The sequence below is a fragment of the Equus przewalskii genome, chromosome 4 (assembly GCF_037783145.1).
Source record: "Equus przewalskii isolate Varuska chromosome 4, EquPr2, whole genome shotgun sequence".
NCBI classification, from domain to species: domain Eukaryota; kingdom Metazoa; phylum Chordata; class Mammalia; order Perissodactyla; family Equidae; genus Equus; species Equus przewalskii.
In genome coordinates, this window is record NC_091834.1 from 89,442,429 (window position 1) to 89,466,750 (window position 24,322).

The window sequence follows — 24,322 nt, forward strand, 5'->3', positions numbered from 1 at the left end:
TTTTATAGATAATACCTACCAATAACATGTTTGTAACTCATATCACAAAGGACTAATTTCTAATACATAAAGAGCACCTACAAGTCAATGCTGCAGTTGGAAAATGGGCAAAGGCTATGAGCAGACAGTTTAGGGAAAAGGAAATTCCAATAGCTCTTAAGCTATTTGTAGTTAGCTTCCTTTCAGAAAATCCCTTTGGGTGGATCCTGTTGCTCAAGTTGGCAATGCAGTACATCTGGAGAGGAAGCAAAATACATATTCTGTTGATAAAATTCTTTGGAGGATTCTTATGTCTCCCTAATTAGAAACAGTGTAATTAAAATCTGACATTGCTTTTGCGTATTAATCCCTGGGGGTTAATTGACATTATGAATATCTCTCTTTGTATTCATTTCACCTTTTATTTTCTCTCTCTTTTCTACCAGTGACCACTAGGAGAAAATGTGAATACTTTGACCAGAGCCTGAATGTTTAATATGAAGCCTAATTGTTATATTCTTAATTTCTTTACTGGTTTGTTTTTTTAAGCTCTGGTATTATAAAAATATTTCACATTTAAAGATAGATTGATAAGGACAAAGATATACATTTTTCAGGATATTTTTAATCAGATTAACAAAGTTGTGCTAACGCTTCGGTATAGACGAGGTAGTGCATCCTCCTGGGTTTAATTCCGTGGGACTAGCCGTGTTTGAGTGTTCTGTAGTAATTTCAGTAAAATTGATTATATTGCTTTTAAAACAGATTCATTATTAACTTTCCATTTTCTAGGAGCTTATCATTCAACTTTAATTTGTAACTGAATGACATAGCTGTATGGAAGATGTTAGTTTGAATTCTTAATTTTAAAATTGTTTAAATTGTTGCAGTTTTAAGCACTTTTATTATAACCTTTTCTGGTATGTTCTGTTTTCTTTTAAATTGCCTTTTCTTTTTGTTTACATTTGACAAGTTAATGGTATTCAGTAGTATGTTTTATTTATAAGTAAGAATTAGGAGTTATAGTAAACATAAGGGACCAGCCCAGTGATATAGTGGTTAAGTTCATGCGCTCTGCTTTGGCGGCCCTGGGTTCACAGGTTCAGATCCCAGTTGCAGACCTAGCACCGCTCATCAAGCCATACTGCAGCAGCATCCCACATAAAATAGAGGAAGATTGGCAACAGATGTTAGCTCAGGGCCAGTCCTCTCAAAACAAACAAACAAACAAACTAACTATATATATATGTGTGTGTATATATATACATATATATACATATATTTTTTTTTTTTCCTGCTCTGCTCATAGCTTTTGGGGGTTATTGTGACCTTTGAGCAAGAATATTCTTTTATTTATTTATTTATTTTTTTTGAGGAAGATTAGCCCTGAGCTAACATCTGCCACCAAACCCCCTCTTTTTGCTGATGAAGACTGGCCCTGAGCTAACATCTGTGCCCACCCTCCTCTATTTTATATGTGGGATGCCTGCCACAGCATGGCTTGATAAGCATGTGTAGGTCTGCACCCGGAATCCAAACCGGTGAACCCCAGGCCACTGAAGTGGAATGTGTGAACTTAACCACTGTGCCACTGGGCTGGTCCCAGTATTCTTGTTTTTATTTTTTTATGAAACTATGATATCCATTCATTTTTTTAAAAGAGAATATTAGAGAGCCAGCCCTGATTGCCTAGTGGTTAACGTTAGGCATACTCTATTTCAGCAGCCCAGGTTTGGTTCCCAGGTGTGGGACTGCACCATTCATCTGTCAGTAGCCATGCTGTGGTGATGGCTTACGTAGAAGAACTAGAAGTACCTACAACTAGAATATACAACTATGTACTGGGGTTTTGGGAAGGGAAGAATAAAAGAGAGAGAAGATCGGAAACAGGTGTTAGCTTAGGGCCACTCTTTCCCAGCAAAAAACAAAAGAGTAGATTAGAAAACAGCAGTGTATTGCCATTATTAAACTTTTGAGAATCCTATAGTGAGATTTTCAGTTTTTATGGTCTAGGCATTGGTATGATCTGGAATTACAGTACAAGTACAGCTATGATTTTAGTCATAAAGTAGTGGGACTAAAAGGATTTTATAGAGCATCTTGACTGTTGTTGGTTCTGTTCTTTTGAGTCTGACTCCAATAAGTGACTTAAAAACGCTAGCTATGGTTCTATATATGTGTGTCTATAGTAAGTGCAGGCTTTTTCCTTGATGTGAATTTAGATGTACTTTTCTCACCACTCCTTTTATTTTTTTATGACCTGAGTCAGGTCCTAGAATCTTAGAACCTCTCTAAAACTTAATAAATCAGGTATTTAAAAAATTATTTTAGCTTTTATTTTGTATTTCAAAATAAATACTGATTTTAAGAAGTTTAGAACATCCTAATAAACAAGAGGAAGAAGAATGTCCCATATTCTACCCTTCTAAGATAACTATCACAACAGTTTGGTTATAGCTAGTCATCTTTTTGTATTGATTTATAACCTCCCTTTTCACTCAGTATTTTATGAACTTTTCCCCCTCATTAAATAACATTTTTAATACCTCTATAGGTTTTGCTACTTATGGATATACCATAATTTATTTAGCCCACTCGGTTTTGGACATTTAGATTATTTCCAGTTTTTCACAACACAAACAGAAATCAATAATCATTTGCTGGTTGATTATTTTCACTTGTTTCCAGAAGCAGGAAACATTAATTGAGTTCGTGTTTTCATTATGTTTATATCCTAGTAGAAATGGCAATATATGTATTTATAAAACAGTAAGTGTTAAATTAGATGATATAGACCAGATGCCAGCAAACCTTTTCTGTAAAGGTGCTGATAGTAAGTATCTTAGGCTTTGCAAGCCATATGCTGTCTGTTGCAACTCCTCAGCTCTGCTATTACTGTATGAAAGCAGCTAGAGACAATGTGCAAATGAATGACCATGGCTATGTTGCATTAAAACTTTATTTACAAAAACAGGGGGCATGCCGGTCAGATTTTGTGCATGGGCCTTAGTTTGCCAGCCTCAAGTAGAAATTATAAGAGTTAAGAGAAAGGAAATAAAGACTTTTGCTAGAGTTTGTGGGGAGAGTTGCATTTACATAAGAATAAATGGGGGGGCTTTTCAGGCAAGGCCCAAACTAGGAGGGAGCAAAGAATGAGGAGGATGTCTTGGCTATGAGCAAGGGAGAGGGTTGATGGAATAGAAAGTCAAGTTGGGAGGGTAGGACCGTATTATTAATGACCTTGCAAGTGAAACTGCAGTGTTAAAGCTAGTTGAATAAGCAATAGATAGCTATTTAAAATTACTGAGAAAAGTGATATGAAGAAGTTGGTATTTAGAAAAATTTGTATGGCAGTGATTTATAAGGTATTTTGGAAGAAGGGACAGATTGGCGTATAAGAAACCAACTTGGTAGTTTCTAATGAATTAATTTATCCTTCAAAAATGAAAATTTAAAACAAAGTTCTAATTAAATTGCAGGCTTAGATTTTTCTTATTTCTAGGTAGTACTGTTCATAAATAACATGTGGAACTTCGAGATCCAGTCACAATTTGAAAACAGAAATCAGGCATTGTTTTCATACTTCACTGGTCTTCTGCAAACCACTGTTTTTCAGATTTCGCTGTGAAGCCTTAGCGGTTGTTGCAGGGTGCCTCAGGGGTCGTGTGGAAGAGTGTGCAGAGTGATATCCCAGCATCTCTGTACCCTCATTTCAGCCAATTTAGAATAAGGAATCTGTGGCTAGAAATGTTAAATCTGTGACGTAGTGGCTTTCAAACTTACTCAAAGCCTTTAGTCAAACAGAATTTTATGGCAATCCTGTGTGTAAAACAGAAGAGAAGATGGCCATAGCTCCTCAGGCCGGCTTCCTGAAAACCCACCCATGGCACCCCACCCCGAGGGCATCTGGTGGCAGCTCTGGAGCGGTGTTTCTGAACTTTTAAGTTGTCAGTCAGTCAGTAATTAATATTTGCGCTCCTTTGTCCCAGCCACTGTGCTAAATACTGGGAAAATATGGTAGACAAGACAGAATCCCATTGTTCAGTAAGCTTACATCCAATGTGGGGAGATAGAGAAAAGCATGGAAACCAAAAAATAGCACAATCTGAGGTAAATAAGTACTATGGAGAAAATCAAGCAGTACTGTGATATTTGTGTGTGTAGGAGTGTTGGATGTAGTTGAGGGAGTGGTATTTGCTAGAGGCTGGAATGATGAAGAGCAGACAGCCACGCTAAGATCTGGGGAAGAGCATAAAGAACTGCTAGTGCAGAGATGCTGAGACTGAAGGAAGTGGAGAATCTGAGGAGCAGGAAGGCTAGTGTGGCGGTAGCTGGTCGAGGAGGCCGCGAGTGGAAGGAGATGAGGTTGAGGAGTAGATGGGACCAGATGACCTGAGGGAGTGACAGGATTGAGAAACATAAAAATCTCCAAATCTCCTTTGACACTATTTGAAATTAAAAATAAGTATGATTAAAAACCAAAGTAGAAATATTTTAGGGAAAAATATTTTTAAAACTCTGAAGGTGTACCTACCGCAAACTTTATAGTAGAATGTAGACCACAACATTACTTTTGTTTTTCATGATTAAACCTGCTTCATTTTTACTCTCCATTCTGAAGTACCTTGATTGATTGATTGATCAGATCAATTCTGATCTTATTTTGAGAATCTTTCCCCAACTTGAAAACTGCTGCTGTAGTATGGATTATCCTCAGAAGGTTAAGAATAGATCTACCATATGATCCAGCTATCCCACTGCCGAGTATTATCCAAAGAATTTGAAAACGCAAAGGCATAAAGGTACACGCACCCCTATGTTCATTGCAGCATTATACACAATAGCCAAGACTTGGAAGCAACCTAGGTGCCCGTCAAGGGACGAATGGATAAAGAAGATGTGGTATTTATACACAATGGAATACTACTCAGCCATAAAGAATGATGAAATCTGGCCATTTGTGACAACATGGATGGTCCTTGAGGGTATTATGCTGAGTGAAATTAGTCAGAGGGAGAAAGTCAAATACCGTATGATCTCACTCATAAGTAGAAGATAAAAACAGTGACAAACAAACACATAGCAACAGAGATTGGATTGGTAGTTACCATAGGCGGGGGCGGGTGAGGGCGGGCGGGGGCAAAAGTGGTGATTAGGCTCACGTGTGAGGGGATGGACTATAATTAGTTTTTGGGTGGTGAACATGATGTAATCTACACAGAATTAGAAATATATTACGATGTACATCTGAAAGCTATATAATGTTATGATCCAATGTTACTGCAATTTAAAAAATAAAAAAAGTTAAAAAAAAACACTGCTGCTATACAGTAGTTGGAAAAAAGTTAGAAGATTAGTTTCAAATAGAGATTATTGCTTTATGTATCTGTGAAACTTTTCTAAAAAGTTTACATGAATCTTATGTAAAATATGTGATCATATCTTTAATTACCATTGTACATTTAAATTACTTTCATAATAGGTATGCTTTTTCTTTTTGAAAGTTTTTCCATTAAAAATATAAAAGAATAAAAATATCTGATTTTTTGGAAGCAGATTTTTGTCTGCTTTGTACCCGATTCTTTCTAGCCCAATTCTCATAGATCTCAATAAAGGATAAAAATAGGTTGATTAGCAGAATAAATACAGGATATTGGTTTTCTTGGAATTGCATAATTCATTTTGATTTCTTTAAGAATAGTTTATCCCTTTCCTGATAGCATTGTTGTCTTAGTGTACATGCATGGAATATGTGCTTTGTACTCTTAAAGTTTACTTGCCTGGACTCATTGGTTGGTTTATCTTTGTGTTCATGCAGTAATGGAAGGATTTTTTTGTTGTTGTGTATGAGGTGTAATTACTCAGTTACCAAACTGCTTATTTTTGGGAATGTTTTAAACTTTTCTGTTGTAACCCTTTTAGCCAAGAAAACCATGTGGGAAAGGCTGACAGCCCCTGAAGATGTATTTAGTAAATTACAGCGAGAAAACATAGCCATCATTGAGAGCTACGGTGCTGCTCTCATGGAAGTGGTCTGTCGAGACGCTTGTGATGGTCATGAGATTGGAAGGGTACAGTAACTCCTGTTTAGTATTATAATTGAATAAATATTCTGACTTATTAAGGTATAAAGTGAACCAGCTTTTCAAATGTATGTTACATATTGAGATTATTTTCTGCAATATATTTCAGTGAATTTGCTTATTTGCTATAATTTGGAATTTATATTTTGTTTTTCATATGTTTTGTTTAATTCTGTTCAGAATCTCAGTTCGGAATTTTCCCTCAGAATAATCTTTCTGCTGATTTTGAGGTTGGCCTTAGACTAGTAGAAACAACAGATATGCTGCTTAATAAAGATCTTTGGTTAAGAGAATGCTGGATAAACAGCTTTTATACTGAATATATCTTTCTCTGCTTTGTGGAGGAGAATTTGCACTTGTGTTTCTTTAAAATATTGTGCCATACTGGTGATAATACAGTGAGAAGATAACTTCCTGCTAGTGGAAAACAACGTAGCATTTGAGTCATGTTTTTGAAGGGTAAAATATAAATGCTATAGTGAATTGTCACTTATGTTAAAAAATGTTTGTGTTTTTATGCATAGAACAAAGACTAGGGGGAAATAGACCAAAATGGATTAACTGTGTTTATCAGAATATGTATTTTATATACTTTTCTATGCTTTCTATAATGAGCATGTAAAACTTCACAATTGGGGGGAAAAAAGCTTTTTTTAAAGATCCCTTTCCTCTAACAAGTAATGTTTAGATTCTACTAAAATATATTTCATACCATTATTTTAATGTATTAGGTTTTGTTTCAGAAATGTAACTTTACCCAGAAATTTTTCCTTTTATTAATAAATCGAGATTCTGTATATATATAGCTTTCAATTTCTCAACAAAACAGAGACAGAAAGTTTTATTGCAAGCACCCATTCTCTTTCTAAGGAAAGCTCTGAATATTTCCAGATAAAGACATTTTCTGTTGTTGATTTTGGTAGCCATCTTTATGTTTTGGCCTTTGATTTATTTTTCTTCAGATGCTGGCACTGGCTCTCCTTGATCGGATTGTCTCTGTAGATAAGCAGCAGCAGTGGCTTTTGTATCTTTCTAACAGTGGCTATTTGAAGGTGCTTGTGGACAGCTTGGTAGAAGATGACCATACTTTGCAGAGCTTACTCACTCCACAACCTCCCCTTTTAAAAGCCCTTTATACTTACGAATCTAAAATGGTAAGGCTTTATATTCATTTGCAGTTAGATCGATAGCTCATTTCTGCCTAGGGCTGTAGATGTATTAAAGAACAGCAACGTGGCCTATGTTTTGAATATTTCTGTCTTGTAAGCTGTAATCATTTCTAAGGAGTTTTAAATTTGGGGACCTCTGCTAGAAATGTGTCTTCTAGGCATGCCAAGGTTGAGTTGAAAAGATCCTGAGAGGGTTAGTTGGGTAATGGGTCTGCTGCCTCCTCACTCAGGTTGCTGCTGATGATGAATGATATGACACTCAGTGCTCTGTGAGGAGAGCAGTGAGCAAAACTGTCCTTCACCACAAAATTCAGTCTGTATTAGTTACCTGTTGAACATTCCAGTGCAGATGTGCTGGTCATACTTTAAACAGGATTTTCCATACCGTATATAATTCATCATTTCCTTTCCCCCAAATCTGTTTTAATTTCTCTGTTTCCTCCTGGTTAAAAATATCACAATGTCATAATAATAGAAGCACTAAAGTCTTTAGATTCTTTATTGACTCTTTTTTTCCCTCCTTTGTTCATTTATTCAACAAGTATTTATTAAATACCTCTTACGTGCAAGGCATGGCACTAGGTACTAGAGATACAGCTGTGAGCAAAACAGTGTTTCCTGCCCTCCATAAGCCCACACGATGATAATAACAGAAACTACAGTTGAGTTGAATATTTATGCAACATACTGTATGCAGCACTTCAGATATGCTGTGCCATTTAATCTTCATAAAAATCCTATAGGTATAATGTGCCCCTTCATAGCTAGCTCAGAATTTCTCTTCAGTGATGATTAAAGATCAGACATGTGCCATGAGTCTTATTTTTATCTGAGGCCCTTGGATATGGTTTCTGTCCTGATAATTTTCCTTTTGTAACTTCTTAGGCATTTCTCACAAGAGTGGCTAAGATACAGCAGGGCGCTTTAGAGCTGCTGAGGTCTGGGGTCATTGTGAGACTGGCACAATGCCAAGTCTATGACATGCGCCCGGAAATGGACCCGCAGGGGTAAGTGTCCCTATAGATTGGTTTTGTTAAGTTCCCATTAGAGGATTATTAAGGGAAAAAGAAATTACAAACGTAATTTTGCCACTGATGTATAATTCTGTTTGAGCAGTACTCTTTCAACTTGATGATTTTTTTTGGTCATATACCCCTGACATTTACTAATAAGTGCAAGTTGCTAATAAAGGTAAAAGTGGGTAGGGACCTAATGCTTTCCATTTCAGAGTAGTAATGGGAGAGGGAAATGGAAGAACATTTTGTTAGTAAATTTTTTTTCCCCAACTTTATTGTTTTGCTCAATAGAAATACATATTTTAACTTCTGGTGGTCTTTTAAAGTATTATAATGAAATTATAATTTGTTGTGAATTTTCTATTGCTGATGATTCTGATAGAATTTTATATTTTTCTCATTTTGACGTTTTGCCAACTACTTGCTAATTTGAAACCTTCGCGTCAAATTATTTAAAGTTTCACGCTTTTTAGCACATTTGTCAGTTGAGTTTGAATATGGATTTTCTTTTCCTTTTTTGTCTACTTGTCTACAACATTGTTAGGCAGATAGCATACCCTCCTAGTGGTAAATAACGCTTAATTTTCTTCGAAAGATCCCTTGCTAAATTGAATAGTTGTTCTTTGAGTTTAACTATAGAACTAGATTATCTCTAGAAAAAAAATTTTTATATTGCTTTCTAAAGTTTTAAACATGAGAGTTACTATTTTCATCTTAGGTGAAGAGGATTGAGTTAATTACATTTCTCAATTCATGGCATATTATTATCACTTTTTCTGTGCAAAGCCTTTCTCTTTTCCTTTTATTTCCATATTCTGCATTCATTCCCTTCTCTTCAACACACAACCATTTTCTTTTGTCTAAAAATTTGAATACAAACATTTATAATAAATAACTGGTTTATTAAGATAGTGTTCTGAGATCTAATGTTAAAAGTTAAGTGATTTTACAACGTCTTTTTAACTTTTAAAAATCTTGTTTTTTAAAATATAATGGACATTGTAGATGCATTTTTGGCTTTGGGTATAGGAGAGGGAAATTTGGGGAAGGTAACTTTTGTTTTTATCTATTTCTTCCTCATAGTCTCTATGGCCCAAGGGAAGATTTAGAATAGAATAAATATGTTTAGGAAATTTCAAGCATTGTCCTTTCAAATTATACAGATTTTCTTACTAAGATTTTTCAAAATTCAAATAACTCCATTTTTACTAACTGTCTATATGGGATGCAGAGTACTCATTTGTACTCACATTTTAATCAGCCACCTGTGATTATTTGCCACGAAGATGGTCAGGGATTGCTAGGAGTACCTTAACTCTTGGACCATTGCTCTCTCCTTGTTCGGTGGAAATGAATGCAGCATGTTTGGCATGAGAGATCCCCCAGTGTTCATCCCTTCTCCGGTGGACCGGTACCGTCAAATTCTCCTTCCAGCTCTCCGCTTGTGTCAAGTTATCCTCACATCTAGTATGGCCCAGCACTTGCAGGCAGCAGGGCAGGTAAGAGGAATCCTTAGTGAGGAAATCACCTAGTGTAAAGTCCTCATTTTACATATGCAGAAACGCTAGGCATAGAAAGCATAAGTGAATTTCCCTTGGTCATACTGTTTGTGGCAGTCCTGGGTATCAAAAACAAGCCACTTGTACTTTGCTCTGAACGTCACTGGCCCATTTTTGTATTCTTGTTTGACTGAGATGGAAAGCAAGAGATCTAAATTTGTTCTTCTGTAAAAGGAAGCAATTATTGTGGTAGGAATAAGCTGGCTTCTAAAATGTAATTTAACCAGGTATTTATTGAGAAGAGGCTGTGCATTATACTAGGCCTTGCAAAAAATACGAAAGATAGATAACACCATATTTAGTTGTGATATTTAGAGAATGAAGTAATTTAAATAAGTGAATTTTCTAACTAATATAACTTTCTTTGAGCACCAGAAATTAGTTTTATCTTCATTGATTTTCAGTGAAAGCTTCAAGAAATATATTTCTTTGTTTCTTTAAACTAATAATACAATATATAACAGCCTTTCGCTGATTATTTAGGCTTATCATTATGAATCTGCATTCTTTTATTGTGTTGCTCTATTATTGTGATACCCTCAGGGACTCTGTCCTAATGATTTATGGTAATTTTACCTGCTTTCCCTGCTGTCAGTCTTCAGGCTTATCTCACCAAGGTAGAATGCTGCTGTTTCTAACGTGACACATTAAATAATAAGTCATTTTCATACCCACTTACTTATTTTTTGCCTCCCCAAAGCCCCAGTGCATAGTTGTAAGTCCTTCTAGTTTTTCTGTGTGAGCCTGTCATATCATGAGCACGGCTACTGACAGATGGGTGGTGTGGTTCCACAACCAGAAACTGAACTTGGGCTGCCAAAGTGGTGAGAACACCAAACTTTAACCACTAGGCTCTCAGGGCTGGTCTCTGTACTCACTTATTTTAAACTCATGTTCTAGTTCCATTTGGACAAAAAAAAAGGGAAATAAAATAGGGGTCAAATAATAGTTTTCATACAGTAGTTCTAAGTTACACTCTTCTATAGTAGCCTCTAAATATATTAATTTCTAAACTTTGAAATAATCCTTATCTTTAGCTTATGAATTTTAGGTAAATATTTACTTATTGAAGGAAAAAACTATGTAAGTGCAAAACACAATTGCTTATCTAAAATTCTTCATTACATTGAATTACTGGCTTCCATGTTGTTAAAAAGATGAGTTATAAATTTATTTATAATATACTTTTCTGCTCTTCCACCTCCTTTTCCTTCTTTTTTTCTTTGTCCTTTTTCTTCTCCTCCTTTTCCTTTGTGTAGGTGCTGCAGTTTCTCATTTCGCATTCTGATACCATACAAGCAATCCTGCGCTGTCAAGATGTTAGTGCTGGGTCTTTGCAGGAATTGGCTCTACTGACAGGAATTATAAGTAAAGCAGGACTTCCTGGTGAGTTGATTATGTTGAATGGACTTTTAAGAATTCTTTACAGATTGACATACACTTAATAGAATGAGGTTTCTATTACTTTGCAGCTATATATGACCTATTTGAAATTGGTACTCACAGAGTTAACTGCCTTTTTTAAAAGTAATAAGTTTATATTTATAAAAATTATGTATACTCATATAAAAAATTCAGAGTTCAAGAAAATAATATGCAAAATCCCACTACCTACTGAGGCACTTGGGGCCTATGCTCATGCTGAGGAGATCCCAGCCTCCACTGCACCCGACTCTGGCGTGTCTCAGTCCTGTGGGCTTATTATGCTCATTTTCCCAACTCATTCCAGTGTCCTTAGATGATGCCAAGTCAGGCCACTCTTCTAGTGTCTGAGGTCCCATAGTGCTATGTAGTTGTTCTCCTAATGGTGTTTCTCTCGATTTCTCCATGGCTTACCCAGTTACTCTAATAGGCTTCTTTGAAATTGTAGTGTCTCCATGAGAATTTGCAAGAGTCTCTTGGTTTATCTTCTTTCCTCCATACTGCTTCGGAGGGGTAGGGTAAAGGTCATGAGCTGAATCATGCTGCTTGCGCCACCAGAATTTTCTCTCTCTCTTTTTTTTTTTTCCTTAGCCACCACCATTTTTGGGTATTTATGGCATAAGTTGGCCCTTTCCTTTTTTGGTGAATTTCTTTCATTGTGTACGTTGATGACAGGAGAGAGATTCTAGGATGCTACTTCATTCTGCCATCTTAACCCAGAAGCTCTGAGTTAGATATAAAGAAAATTTGCCTTTTATCTTATCCTCTGGCAAAGTGGTTTTATTGATAAAGTCTTTTTTCTTGAATTTTTTAAAATGCCTAAAAATTATGTATTTTGCTAATAGCAGCATTTGACCCTGTCAGCCTATTAAGATTATATTCAGAAAAGCACAATTTATTTTAATATGCTCATGATAAATTCAAACGAAATAAAAGAAGAGAGTAAAATTACCCTGACCAACACTTCCTGCTGTCTAAAAGGAACCAGTTATCAATTTAGTTTATTTTTCTATAAATTTCTATGTATGTTTCTGTAGAATTTCCCCCCTCTACGCAAATGAAATCATACCAAACACATTGCTCTGTAATTTTTTTTCCCGTTGTGTCTTGGAGATCTTTTCTCATTAGCACGTATAGCTCCTACCTCATTCTTTTTAATTGGCTGCATAGTTTTCCAGTTGTGAGATAACCAGACCTCTGTTGTTTAACCAGTCCCCTATGACATGTTGACTCTTTCTAATCTTTTTTAAAATTTCAAACAGTGTGGCTTTTAATAACTGTGTGTGTACACATATGTATACATGTACATTTTTGTAGATTTGAGCTGCTATGCTTGATAAATTCCTGGCAGTGCTTGGTCAGAAATATATGTACTTAAATTTTTTTTAAGATAATGCCAAATACCCTCTCCAATTTTTAAAATAGCTTTTAAAAGTTTTCACTCCTCTCAGCCCTACTCTGCACGGTTTAGTCCTGATTGCGTATCATTTTCTGTTATCCTATAACTTACTATATATTTTTATCTTAAATGCTCCCATTAATTTATAAGCCTATATAACTTTGTATCCCCCATATTGCCTAGCCTAGCACTAAATATGTCCTCAAATACTTATCAGCAGGTTAATTTTTCTTCTAGGACCCACAGATAGTGAAAAATGTTTGGAGTTGAGAGTGAGATATTTGGTACCTGTAGGCAGGTGGCATCTAACAGAAGGGTCTTATAGAAACCGTGAGTTGGTAATCTTTTTAAGTAGAGGCAGCAGTTGATGTGCAGGAGGAAAAAAAGAACTGGGGAATAGCAACACATGTTGCAGAGATCAGTAAGTTTGAGGACAAAGGGGAAAAAGCCAAAGTTCCTTGATAGTGTTAGGTGCAAAACCCAGCTAGGGGGATTGAGATTGGAAAGGAAGGCATGCAGATTACAAGCAGCTAATGTAGAAAAAATATTTCAAGAATTTGATCTTAACCAGGGTTTTGCTTGTTTTGTTTTGTTTTAGAGTACAAGGGAGACCTAAACATATTTTCAAATGGTGAGGAAAAATCCTCTGTGGCAGGGTATATTGTATTATGTCAGAAAAGAAAGAGATTCTGGGAGCAGCCTCTCAGAGGAGATATAGGTGGAAAGGGGTGGAATCTAGTGGAGTAATGAGGCCCAGGTGAGGTATAACAAGCCGGCATGTGCCAGATGATGGGAGTATCTTCTGTAAGTTTGCTTTGAGCTCATGGGTTGAGAAATCGAGAAAGAGGAGGGCTTGTCATTGTAAGGAGCAAAGGATAAGGTTCTAGGTTACGTGCTATGGAGTGTATGCTTGGAAGTGAGAAATCAGTCAAAGGGATTGTGAAAACACATGGAAAGTTAGGGTGGTTAGGACAGGTTTGGGTGGGTTCTCCTCAGCACAACTACAGTCGTGAAACAAGTAAATCAAAGGGAAGAATGACTGTGGGTTGGCTTGGAGGGCTTGATAGAAATAAAGGGAGTTCGTGGTACTATAAGAGCTTGATCAGCTTGATTTAGGAATTTGAAACAGGTCCAAACTGAGAAGTAGAATGGAAACTTTTTTTGTGTATATGCAAACTGTACTTTGCCTAAGGGAAAAGGAAAAATCAAGTGATATAATACTTAGAAGAGTTAAAAGAAAAAATAAATGCATTTTATTCTTAGTGTTTTATATTCTAAACTCTTTCATGAGAAAGTAATTTACTGCTGAATTTAGAAAATTTTAACTTTTATGATAATAAATAAAAAGTAGCTTTTTCTCAAAAACTTTAAAAACTGCCTTTTAAAAGCACTAATTCAATCTAGATTTAGATTGCATATGAGTGAATATGTGATAGTGCACTTACAATCTTTGTAAAGTCATATTTCTGAAAACTTCATGGCATTGTGTGACTATTTATGCACATAAAGAATATAAAATAATAGAACTGCCATTCCTAGTTTTTAAAAATGTTTTTATTTTGTTGATTATAAAACTACATTTAAAAGCATTCCAAATTTTATAGGTATATTAAGTGAACTTGATGTTGACGTAAACGAAGGATCTCTAATGGAGCTACAGGGACATATTGGAAGATTCCAGGTAACTAATTTGTATTTCTTTAAAGAGCAGCTATAAGACTTGTAAGAAAATACAACAGTCCTCTCACCCGTCCCTGTTCTCCCTGGATTTGGGCAAACTGTTTCAACTGATTCTTTGATATCTCTAAATATGATTATATTGCTACTAATCAATTTTCCAATTTTAGGAATCATCAATGACTTTCCATTGAGGAAGTGAGAATTTAGATCTCTTGACTCCTTTTCTTCCACCATACAACATGTACATTTCTCATACACCCCCTTGAAACTCAATATAATTGTATCGTAATTTTAATTAGATTGATATTTAGTGTTACATTATTGTTATTATGTAAATATCATTTATGATTAAACCATGGACAGTATGTTACTTTTCTGTGCAACATTATGTTTTCCCTAGAGTAAATAATTGTTTCTTTTTTTATTTGCTTTGTTTTTATGTACTTATTTCTTAAGTTATTCCCAAACTCTCCTCCCATTCTATATTCTCCTTTCAGTATATTCAAACATAATAGATAGCTTATCAATTAGATATTTTATCATAGTCTTTCTCGGAGCCTCTGGCCTTCTTTGATCTGAACATCTTTACTTTTTATTGGCTGCAGAGTAATTATATTCTAGAATTTATATTTCATTGTTTTGGATACAGTAATTTACTTAACCAATCTTCTTTTCATGTATTGTTTTTTAAGTTTTCAAAAGAAAAATTCTGCAATCAGCATTTTTGTGCACAGATTTTTAACCCATAGGTGAAATAACATAGCTGGGTCTGAGGTATACACATTGTACATTTGAGTCACTGGCAGGCAGCACTCCAGAAAGGGCTGCACTCTCTCCAGTACAACCCAGAGACTCCTTTTTTTCCCTCAGTCTTTTAACTTTTTTCATTGGTAGAGAGGTATTTTTGATGGATCTTTCATAAGATGACCTCTGGAAATGTTTTAATCTATCTATTTTATCTGTAAGAGTGACAAACAGCCTGTTATAAGTTTTAAAAATAGATACAACTATTTTGGCAAAAGAAGTTTATATTATAGGCTCCTTAATATATTTTGCCTTATCCAAACTTACTACTGAAACTAATGTCAGTTTAAATAGGATATTATATATTATGTATGTGTAATACTAATTTTTAAAATACTTGTTTTTATTGTTCACTTACTATGTGCAGAACACTATACTAAGCACTTTAAATACAATTCAATGTCTTAGGTAATCGTGACCACAATCTTGTAAGGTAGAATTACTATTATCACTCTAGAAATGTGAAAATAGAGGCTTGAAGAAGTTAAGTAACTTGTTCTAGGTCACAGAGCAAGAAGTCATGTACCTGCGATGGAAACCCACACCGCTGCTTCCAAACCCATGTACTAACCACCAGATATACTGCCAATTTTGAAAAGCTTGTCCTTTTTCTCTGAGAACTTTAGGAAAAATTGTATTTTCAGGTGAAAAGTAGCAACATTTCAAGCAGATGACATTTCCATTTTACCTGCCAAAGCTACCTGTGTGTTCCCAACCCCTTTATGAAGTCCCCAAGAGCAGCCACAGGAGTAACAGCCTTTAAATTTGAGCCTTAGAAGACAGAATTATCATGCCCCTTGCTTGTTACTAACCATCTCCTATTTGCCATCTCATTTTGCTTTTCATTGTTTATCAACTTGTGTTTATTTAATGGGTATCTACCAAAGAATTATTTGATGTGGTAGAGAAAATTTGTTGGCAAACATAGATTATAGTGGGGATTAATTGCTGAAAATTGACATTCTTTTAATGAGTTGACTGCCAAGCAAATACATTTGCAAAAAGGTGAATTTTAATAGTGCTAACTTTAGTTGATTCGGTTGGATGTAAGAAATCAGACACTTTAAAGAGTGATTCCACTCCCCACTGAGTTTTTTCTTTTTTATATCCCTCAAGAAAGAGAGGGCACTAATTTTAAACATATCCAACTACATATGAACAAATATCTTTTTCTTTCTTAGCGCCAGTGCTTAGGGTTACTAAGTCGCTTTGGTGGCTCCGACAGACTACGTCAGTTTAAATTTCAAGATGATAATGTGGAGGGAGATAAAGTGAGCAAGAAAGATGAGATTGAATTGGCTATGCAACAGGTAAGAGGAGTGAGAATTATGTAACTATTCTTTAAGATTTTACTGTTTTTGGAAATATTTGGTAACAGATGTGAGTAGTTTTACAAATTGATTTCTAACTGTTGTAATTTTACAAATTGATCTCTAATTTTGTTCTCCTTCAAGTCTGGATCTCCATGATATTAGGGCATTTGGAAAGCTAATACTTTTGTTGCTGCTATTTTTCCATTGTAGATTTGTGCCAACGTCATGGAATATTGCCAGTCACTCATGTTACAGAGTTCCCCTACCTTTCAGCATGCTGTGTGTCTCTTTACCCCTAGCCTGTCAGAAACCATTAATAGAGATGGCCCCCGGCAAGGTGAGCCTAGCTCTTTCTTTTTGTATTTGAGGAATTTAGTTGCTGTGATTATGACAAGCTCTAGTTGGCTCCAGTAAGATGCAGTTTTTTCTTTACAAGCAATTAATGGAAAAAATTTTAAATGATTTTAGGAAGGAGTGATGAGGAGGTACTCTTGTCAGATCTGTAGATAAGCTGGAGAGCTCAAGAGAATAGAGAAGTTGAAGATTTTCTGAGGATAAATCTAGAAGAGCCTTGTGGGGAGAGTATAGTTTTGATTAGTACTTGAGATCCCAAAGAAAGGATCTAGTATTAGAGAGTAAGCTAGTTGGGTGAAAAATACGAAAATATAACAGACGGTTTGTATGTTAAATCATGTTAAGCTGAATACAGTGTCTAAACTGGGTTTTGTGTCAAAGCTCCAAATTTCTATAACATAGCAAAGTAAAATTTAGATACTGAGTAAGCTGACGTAACCTGTGATTTCCTAATGACACAGTAGGGAAGATTTGGAATATGAGGCAGGGTTATGGATTGATAAAAGCTGTTAGCCCATTGAACACCTAAAAGACAAAGCCCATTTCAGGTCTTGGTGGTGGGAATGGAATGGAATGGAATGGAAGTCTTTTGTTTGAAATTCTGAAAATCATTTTGTCACATTTCATCCTCTCTAAGATCTTATTTTCCCTGAAAATTGCTTGATCACAAAAAATACATATTTAATAGAATGATATTATAAAAAAATATTAGTTTAACAACATATAACTTCTATCTTATATAAATTGTGCCAAGGACTCTACTTGTCTAATTCTATTATAAAATCCTAGCTAGTAGGATTAAAAAACTTTATTGAGGTATTATTTATATACAACAAGATTCACCCATTTTAGGCATACAGTCTCAATAATTTTGGTAATTATATATAGTATATAATTAACACCACAATCAAAATATAGAATAATTCCTTGCTTAGAAGTTTCTTCTTGCCCGTTTGCATTTGATTGTTTCCTTCGACCCCTGACCCAGGCATCTGCTCTTCTGCTTTCTGTCACAATCGTTTTGCCTTTTACAGAATTTTATATAAATAGAATCATACAGTACATAGTCTTTGTGTTTTGACTTTTTTTACTTAGCTCAGTGCTTTTGATATTCGTTCATGTTGTATGTATCACTATTTTCTTCCTTTTTATTGCTGAACAGTATTCCATAGTTAAAATATACCACAATTTATCTATTCACTAGTTGAAAGACATTTGGGTTATTTCCAGTTTTTTGGCTATTATGAATAGTGCTGCTACAAATATTTGCATATGGAAATTTGTGTAGGCCTATGTTTTCATCTCTTGAGTCGATACCTAGGAATGGAATTCCTGGGTTGTATGATATGTTTAACTTTATAAGATGCTGCCATTCTGTTTTACAAAGTGACAATTATTTTGCATTTCCACCTGCCATGTATAATGTTCTAGTATAATGTATAATGTTCTAGTTGATCCACTTCCCTACCAGTGCTTATAATGTCAGTCTTTTTAAACGTTTGCCATTCTAGTGGGCATGTTGTTATATTCTATTGTGGTTTTAATTTGCATTTCCTTGATTACTAGTGGTGAGCCTATGTCCAGTTCTAGCACCATTTGTTGAAAAGACTCTTTGTCTGTTTGGATTACCTTGAGAACTTTTGTCAAAAATCAATCGACCACAGGAGCCGGCCCAGTAGCGTAGCAGTTAAGTTCGCGTGTTCTGTGTCGGTGGCCCAGGGTTCACCGGTTCGGATCCCGGGTGTGAACCTATGTACTGCTTGTCAAGCCATGCTGTGGAAGGCATCCCACATATAAAGTAGAGCAAGATGGGCACGGATGTTAGCTCAGGGCCAGTCTTCCTCAGCAGAAAGAGGAGGATTGGCAGCAGATGTTAGCTCAGGGCTAATCTTCCTTAAAAAAAGATCAATTGACCACATAAGTTGGGGTTTATTTTTAGATTCTCAGTTCTGTTCCATTGATCTGTTGTGTCTGTTTTTTCTCTAATACCACACTGTCTTTCTATGGTCTATACTCTCTATCTTCCATGGCTTTACAGTAAGTCTTGAAATCAGGTACTGTAAATCCTCCAACTTTGTTCTTCTTTTTCAAAATGTTGTCTGCTTACGGATTCCCTGGTTTATCTTTTTCCATCCATTTACTTTCATGGTATCCACGTCTTTGGTTAAAGTGCATCTCTTCTACACAGCAGAGTTGGGTCTTTTTTTCTTTTTAAATCTGTTTTGACTATTGCTGTCTTGTAGTGGAATGTTTAGTCCTTTAATCTTTAATATAATTATTGGTATGGTTGGATTTAAGTCTAATGTTTAATTATTTTCTATCTATTGTTGTTTTCTGACTGCCTTTTCTGGGTTTTTTGTTTTTCCTTTTCTCCTTTTCTGTTTTTTTGTTGTTGTTGTTGTTTTTGCTGAGGAAGATTAGCCCTGAGCTAACATCTGTTGACAGTCCTTCTCTTTTTCTGCTTGAGGAAGATTAGCCCTGAGCTAACATCCATGGCAGTTTTCCTCCACTTTATATGTGGGTTGCCACCACAGCATGGCTGACGAGTGGTGTAGGTCTGTGCTTGGGATCCAAACCCATGAACCCAGGCTACTGAAGTGGAGCATGCCAAACTTAACCACTATGCCATGGGGCCAGCCCCCTTTCCTGCTTTTTAAAAAATTGTATCTTATAGAATTTAAATTTCCCATTGGGTTTTTAGCTATACTTCTTTGAATTTTTTTTGGAGGTGCCATAATTTTTTATGGAGGTGCCATAATTTTTTAATGGCTATTTATTGTTAATATTGTACCACTTCATGTAAAATTTAGACCTCTTGTAACTGTATAGGTCCATATTCTACCCCCTTTCCTTTATAATTGTTACATGTATTTCATCTATATGCATTATAAATCCCATTAGAGGATACTGTAATTCTTACTTTAAACATTTTAATAGTTTATAAAGAAACTAAGAACAAAAAGGTAAAAAGTAAAATAATCTTTAGCATTTATCCAGATATTAACCACATTTGATGCTCTTCATTCTTTCCTGATTATTGGAGTTTCCATCTGGTATCGTTTTTCTTCAGGCCAAAAATTTCCTATAGTACACATCTGCTGTGATGAATTCTCTTCGATTCTTTTATTAAAAATGTCTTGATGTTGCCTTCATTTTGCAGAAGAATTTTGCTGAATATGGAATTCTGAGTTGGCAGTTTTTTACTTTCTGTACTTTAAAGGTATTTCTGTACTTTGTTTTGGCTTCCGTGATTTCTAATGAGCAGTGGCCATTGATGGCAGTGTTGTTCCCCTATATGTCAAGTGTTGTTTCTCTCTTGCTGCTCTTAAGACATGTGCTCTATCTTCCAGCAGTTTGACTTTTATGCCTTGGTGTGAGCTTCTTTGTTTTTATTCTTTTTGGTGTTTGTTGAACAACTTGTATCTATAAATTTCTTTGCTTTAGCAATTTTGGGAAAAATTTGTCCATTTTCTCTTGAAATATTTCTCAGCCCTGTTCTCTCCAAACATGTATTATAGACTGTTTGATGCTGTATAATATGTCCCTGAGACTCTGTTCATTTTTTTTCAATCTTTTTTCTCTCTGTTCTTTTCCTTGAATATTTTCAGTTGATCCATCTTCAAGTTCACTTATTCTTTCCTCAATAAACTCCATTGGCTGTTAAGTATATCCAGTGAACTTTTTATTTCAAAAGCTGTATTTTTCAGTTCTAGAATTTCCGTTTGGTTCTTTTATATCATTTCTATTTTCTCTCTGAGATTTCCTGTGGTTTTTATTGATTATGAGCATATTTTGTTTTCCCTAAATTAGAATAGTTATAATAGTTACTTTAAAACCCTCATTCACTAGTTTCCAACATCTGGTTCATCTGCGATTATTCATGATTGATTTTCTTGTCTCTTGAGAATGTGTTCCATTTTCTTAGTTGTTTATATGTTGGGTAATTTTAAATTGTATACTGACATTATGAAGTTGCAAAGTTTCTAGATTCTGTTATTTTTTGTTTTCCCCTATGAGTGTTATTTCCTTCATTTTAGCTGGCAATTACCTTGGCTATATTTGAACTGTGAACACTGATCCTGAGGTGGCAGGTGCTGTCTCAGTTTAAGTCTTTTGCCTTTAGCTGAGCTGTTTTGAGTGTGTTCCATGCATACCTGGTTCAGGGCTCAGTCAGTGATGTGGGTAGCCTTGGGGATCCCCTCTCTAGCTCTTCCAAGATTCCCCCAACTTTTTCAGCAGTCATGGTTTCCCAGCTTCCTAGCTTCTTTTTTGGTTTCGCAGGCTTGAATAACTGCTTTTTCCATCAGCACTCCTGCCCCTGCACTGTGGTGCTTGTGCTACTGCCAGCTCTACTTAGCCCCAGGCTGAAGGCCGTGGAGATGGGAACTTACTCATGCAGTTGTATAGGTTCTGTCTGCCCTCCTCCCCACCAGTGTCTCTCTGCTTCTCTTCACTCTCTGGTGCCTTCAGGCAGTTATTTTCTGTATTATAGCTAGGTGTTTTAGTTGTCTGCTATGGGCAGGAGGTGGGGAATGGGCTGTTGTCTGATATGGTTTTAGTTTGTCATACTTGGAAGCAGAAGTCCTTAATAGCTAATAAGATACCTTTACATAAAGATACCTTTCACTTAGTGATTCATTTGGAGTAGTCTTACTTAGGTGAGGGTTTGTCTTAAAGAAATTGAAGAAGTAGCTATGAAGATTTATAGTGGATTATAGTGGAGCCGGCCTGGTGGTGCAGCAGTTAAGATCGCACATTCCACTTTGGCAGCCCGGAGTTCACCGTTTCAGATCCTGGGTGCGGACATGTGCACCGCTTGTCAATCCATGCCATGGCAGGCGTCCTGCGTATAAAGTAGAGGAAGACGGGCATGGATGTTAGCTCAGGGCCAGTCTTCCTCAAAAAGAAACAAAGAGGAGGATTAGCAGCAGATGTTGGCTCAGAGCTAATCTTCCTCAAAAAAAAAAAGACTTATAGTCTATGGGGTAAATGCTTAAGTCATTTAGATTGGAGATATAAAACAATTCCTTTGACTTAATAAACAAGTTAATTTTACATAGTTCTAGCTTTCTCCTATATTCGAAAAGTTTGCTGCCAGGAAGATCACTAGAATAAGAAGATGCTACTATGGGAAGGTTTCAACCCCTGCCTGCCCTTGCCAGCACAAGGGGAAAGTTACCTTTCTAGTCCAGGTAGCTTGGCAAATGTGAAAAGAGTTCATCTTCACTTTGGAAGGGTATGGAATGATTGGGAATCCTACCCAAAGACCCCTTTTCATTCAGAACAGTGGTTTTCCTGTCACCTGATAGCGACATTTAACCTAATCTGTCTCCTCTCTATCTGGCAGTTGTAAATGAATGTGAATCTGTTTATTAATCCCTGTAGATCTATAGCTTGATGGAGACAATCTTGGGGCCGGCCCTGTGGCGCAGCAGTTAAGTTCGCACGCTCCGCGTCTCAGCGGCCGGGGGTTCGCTGGTTCAGATCCCGGGTGCAGACGTGGCACTGCTTGGCATGCCATGCTGTGGTAGGCGTCCCACATATAAAGTAGAGGAAGATAGGCACAGATGTTAGCTCAGGGCCAGGCTTCCTCAGCAAAAGGAGGAGGACTGGCAGTAGTTAGCTCATCTTCCTCAAAAAAAAAAAAAGACAATCTTTTTCTAACCCCTTGAATATAACTTTTAAAAACAAATTTAACCTGAACATAAGATTTTCAAACCAAATTGTAATTTCGTCATGTATTCTTCAAAAACATTAATCATATGCTAATAATATATCCCTAGTAATTATTAAAATTTCATTTAGTTTGTTCTCATTTTGAGCCAATCTTTCGCATACCATATGATCTTTAATACTTAAAGGTGAACTTTATGAAGCCTTATAAATTGATCTTTATCTCTCATCAGACTTGTCAAAGAGTTAATAAGCATATTTTCCTCTGCCAATTCTAGGCATAAGAGTCAGTAGCTATGTGGTAGTTTCGAGAATACTTAGTTTTAAAGAGGCAATTTGACCTAGTGGTTAAGACCACAGACTGTTGATGAATTGCCTAGATTTTAGAGCCAGTTCTACAAGTGACTATTGGTATGACTTCAGAAAAATTACTTACCCTCTTTGTGCCTCAGTTTCCTTATCTGTAAAGTGGAAGTCATAACCAACTCTCCTCCAATGAATTAATGTAAGGGTTAAATGTGTTAATATATGTCAAGTGCCTTAGAACAATGCCTGGCACTTAGCACTACCTAAATGTTAGCTATTATTATTTCCATTATTGCTATTGTTATTGCTGTTATCATTTAGTATATTTACATTACTTGTGATCCAGGGACCCTTTCCTATAGCACTTCTAGTGCCTAGACCTCGTGATCTTTCCTGCAGAATCTGTTTCTGTAGTCGAATTTCTCAGGAGCCATCCTCATCTGATGTCTAAGTCTGGAGCTTCGGAACTAATATTTTCTAGACTTGAGCAAGTTAGTGTTTGAGAACTCCTGAAATGCTTTGGAGTATTCTCAGCATTAAGTTATCCTCTTTGTGGATATCTTCCTCCTAGTAGGTATCACATAAATGTGATCTGGGGACCAGGGTACCTAAGTTCACTAGGAGAAGTCTCTCTATAATGACCTATATCGTTGAGACTGTCACATCTTCACTGAAGACTGGAAAGGGAAACCTGGCAATTCAGATGAGTCTGAGGTATCCTGGTTGGTGGCAACATCCCCTGACAGGGGCCTGCTCTCTCTCTTCCCCTCCACATGAAGATCTGTGAGATCTGACTTTGGAGCAAGGGTAAGGGAGATGGTAGTGAAAGAAGCAAATGCAGATCTCTCCTTCAGTATTCATGGAAGTTGGCCATGAAAGAAAGATTATTTTAAGTTGACCTTGAAATTACGTAGGTATTTCTGAAGAAATCCCTCAGTCGTAAGAGGAAATTGCTCTATTTGCACTATACAAACTTATCTCTGGAATGGTAGTGTTATTATTCTCTAGTTGTTCTTCCCTCTGTGGATAACTTCTCCAACATCCCACTGTCCTTTGCACCTTCACCAGAAGGTAGTCAAGTAAAAGGCAGACCATTTTGTTTTGCTACCCAAGTGGAGTTACTGTGGTAAAAGACTTATTAAAGTTCAAATCCACTTATATTTTTTAATATTTAAGTTCGCGTTCTCCTTATCTCTTTGGAAGAATGACTTTGAGCTGGGAATTTAGCAACCAGAAAGATGCAGACTGTAAATGAGTCCATATGACTAGAGCTGTAGGGTGAGGCAGGAATTTTTCACCTGGGGTCAGGAAACTGCATACTTGTATATATGGCTTCTGTATGTGTGAATATTGGTCGGGGGGGGGGATACGGGTGTAAAGGTTGATAACTAACATAGAGTTCTCAAGAGGTCTTCACCCAATAAAGGGTAAGCTCTGTGTATGTCCATCAGCCAAATTTTCTTATTCTTTTAAGGTCTCCAGCTTACGTACATACCTGATACAGTATGTACAGTAGCTCCTAACCACTCTTGAACTGTCAGTGATATTTGAAAGTAGTCTTGGGT

General features: G+C 36.2%; 1 protein-coding gene across 4 annotated transcripts in view; it reads left to right on the top strand.

Moving 5' to 3' along the window:
- NUP205 (nucleoporin 205) overlaps window positions 1-24,322 on the top strand; it is a 79,380-nt gene that overhangs the window by 49,731 nt on the left and 5,327 nt on the right. For all 4 annotated transcript variants that reach the window (XM_008534968.2, XM_070617822.1, XM_070617823.1 and 1 more), the window contains 8 exons: window positions 5,902-6,050; window positions 7,025-7,216; window positions 8,117-8,238; window positions 9,608-9,746; window positions 11,066-11,192; window positions 14,232-14,308; window positions 16,293-16,421; window positions 16,635-16,761. In XM_008534968.2, coding sequence (XP_008533190.1) covers window positions 5,902-6,050; window positions 7,025-7,216; window positions 8,117-8,238; window positions 9,608-9,746; window positions 11,066-11,192; window positions 14,232-14,308; window positions 16,293-16,421; window positions 16,635-16,761 — 1,062 coding nt within the window. The remainder of the gene's footprint in view (window positions 1-5,901; window positions 6,051-7,024; window positions 7,217-8,116; window positions 8,239-9,607; window positions 9,747-11,065; window positions 11,193-14,231; window positions 14,309-16,292; window positions 16,422-16,634; window positions 16,762-24,322) is intronic.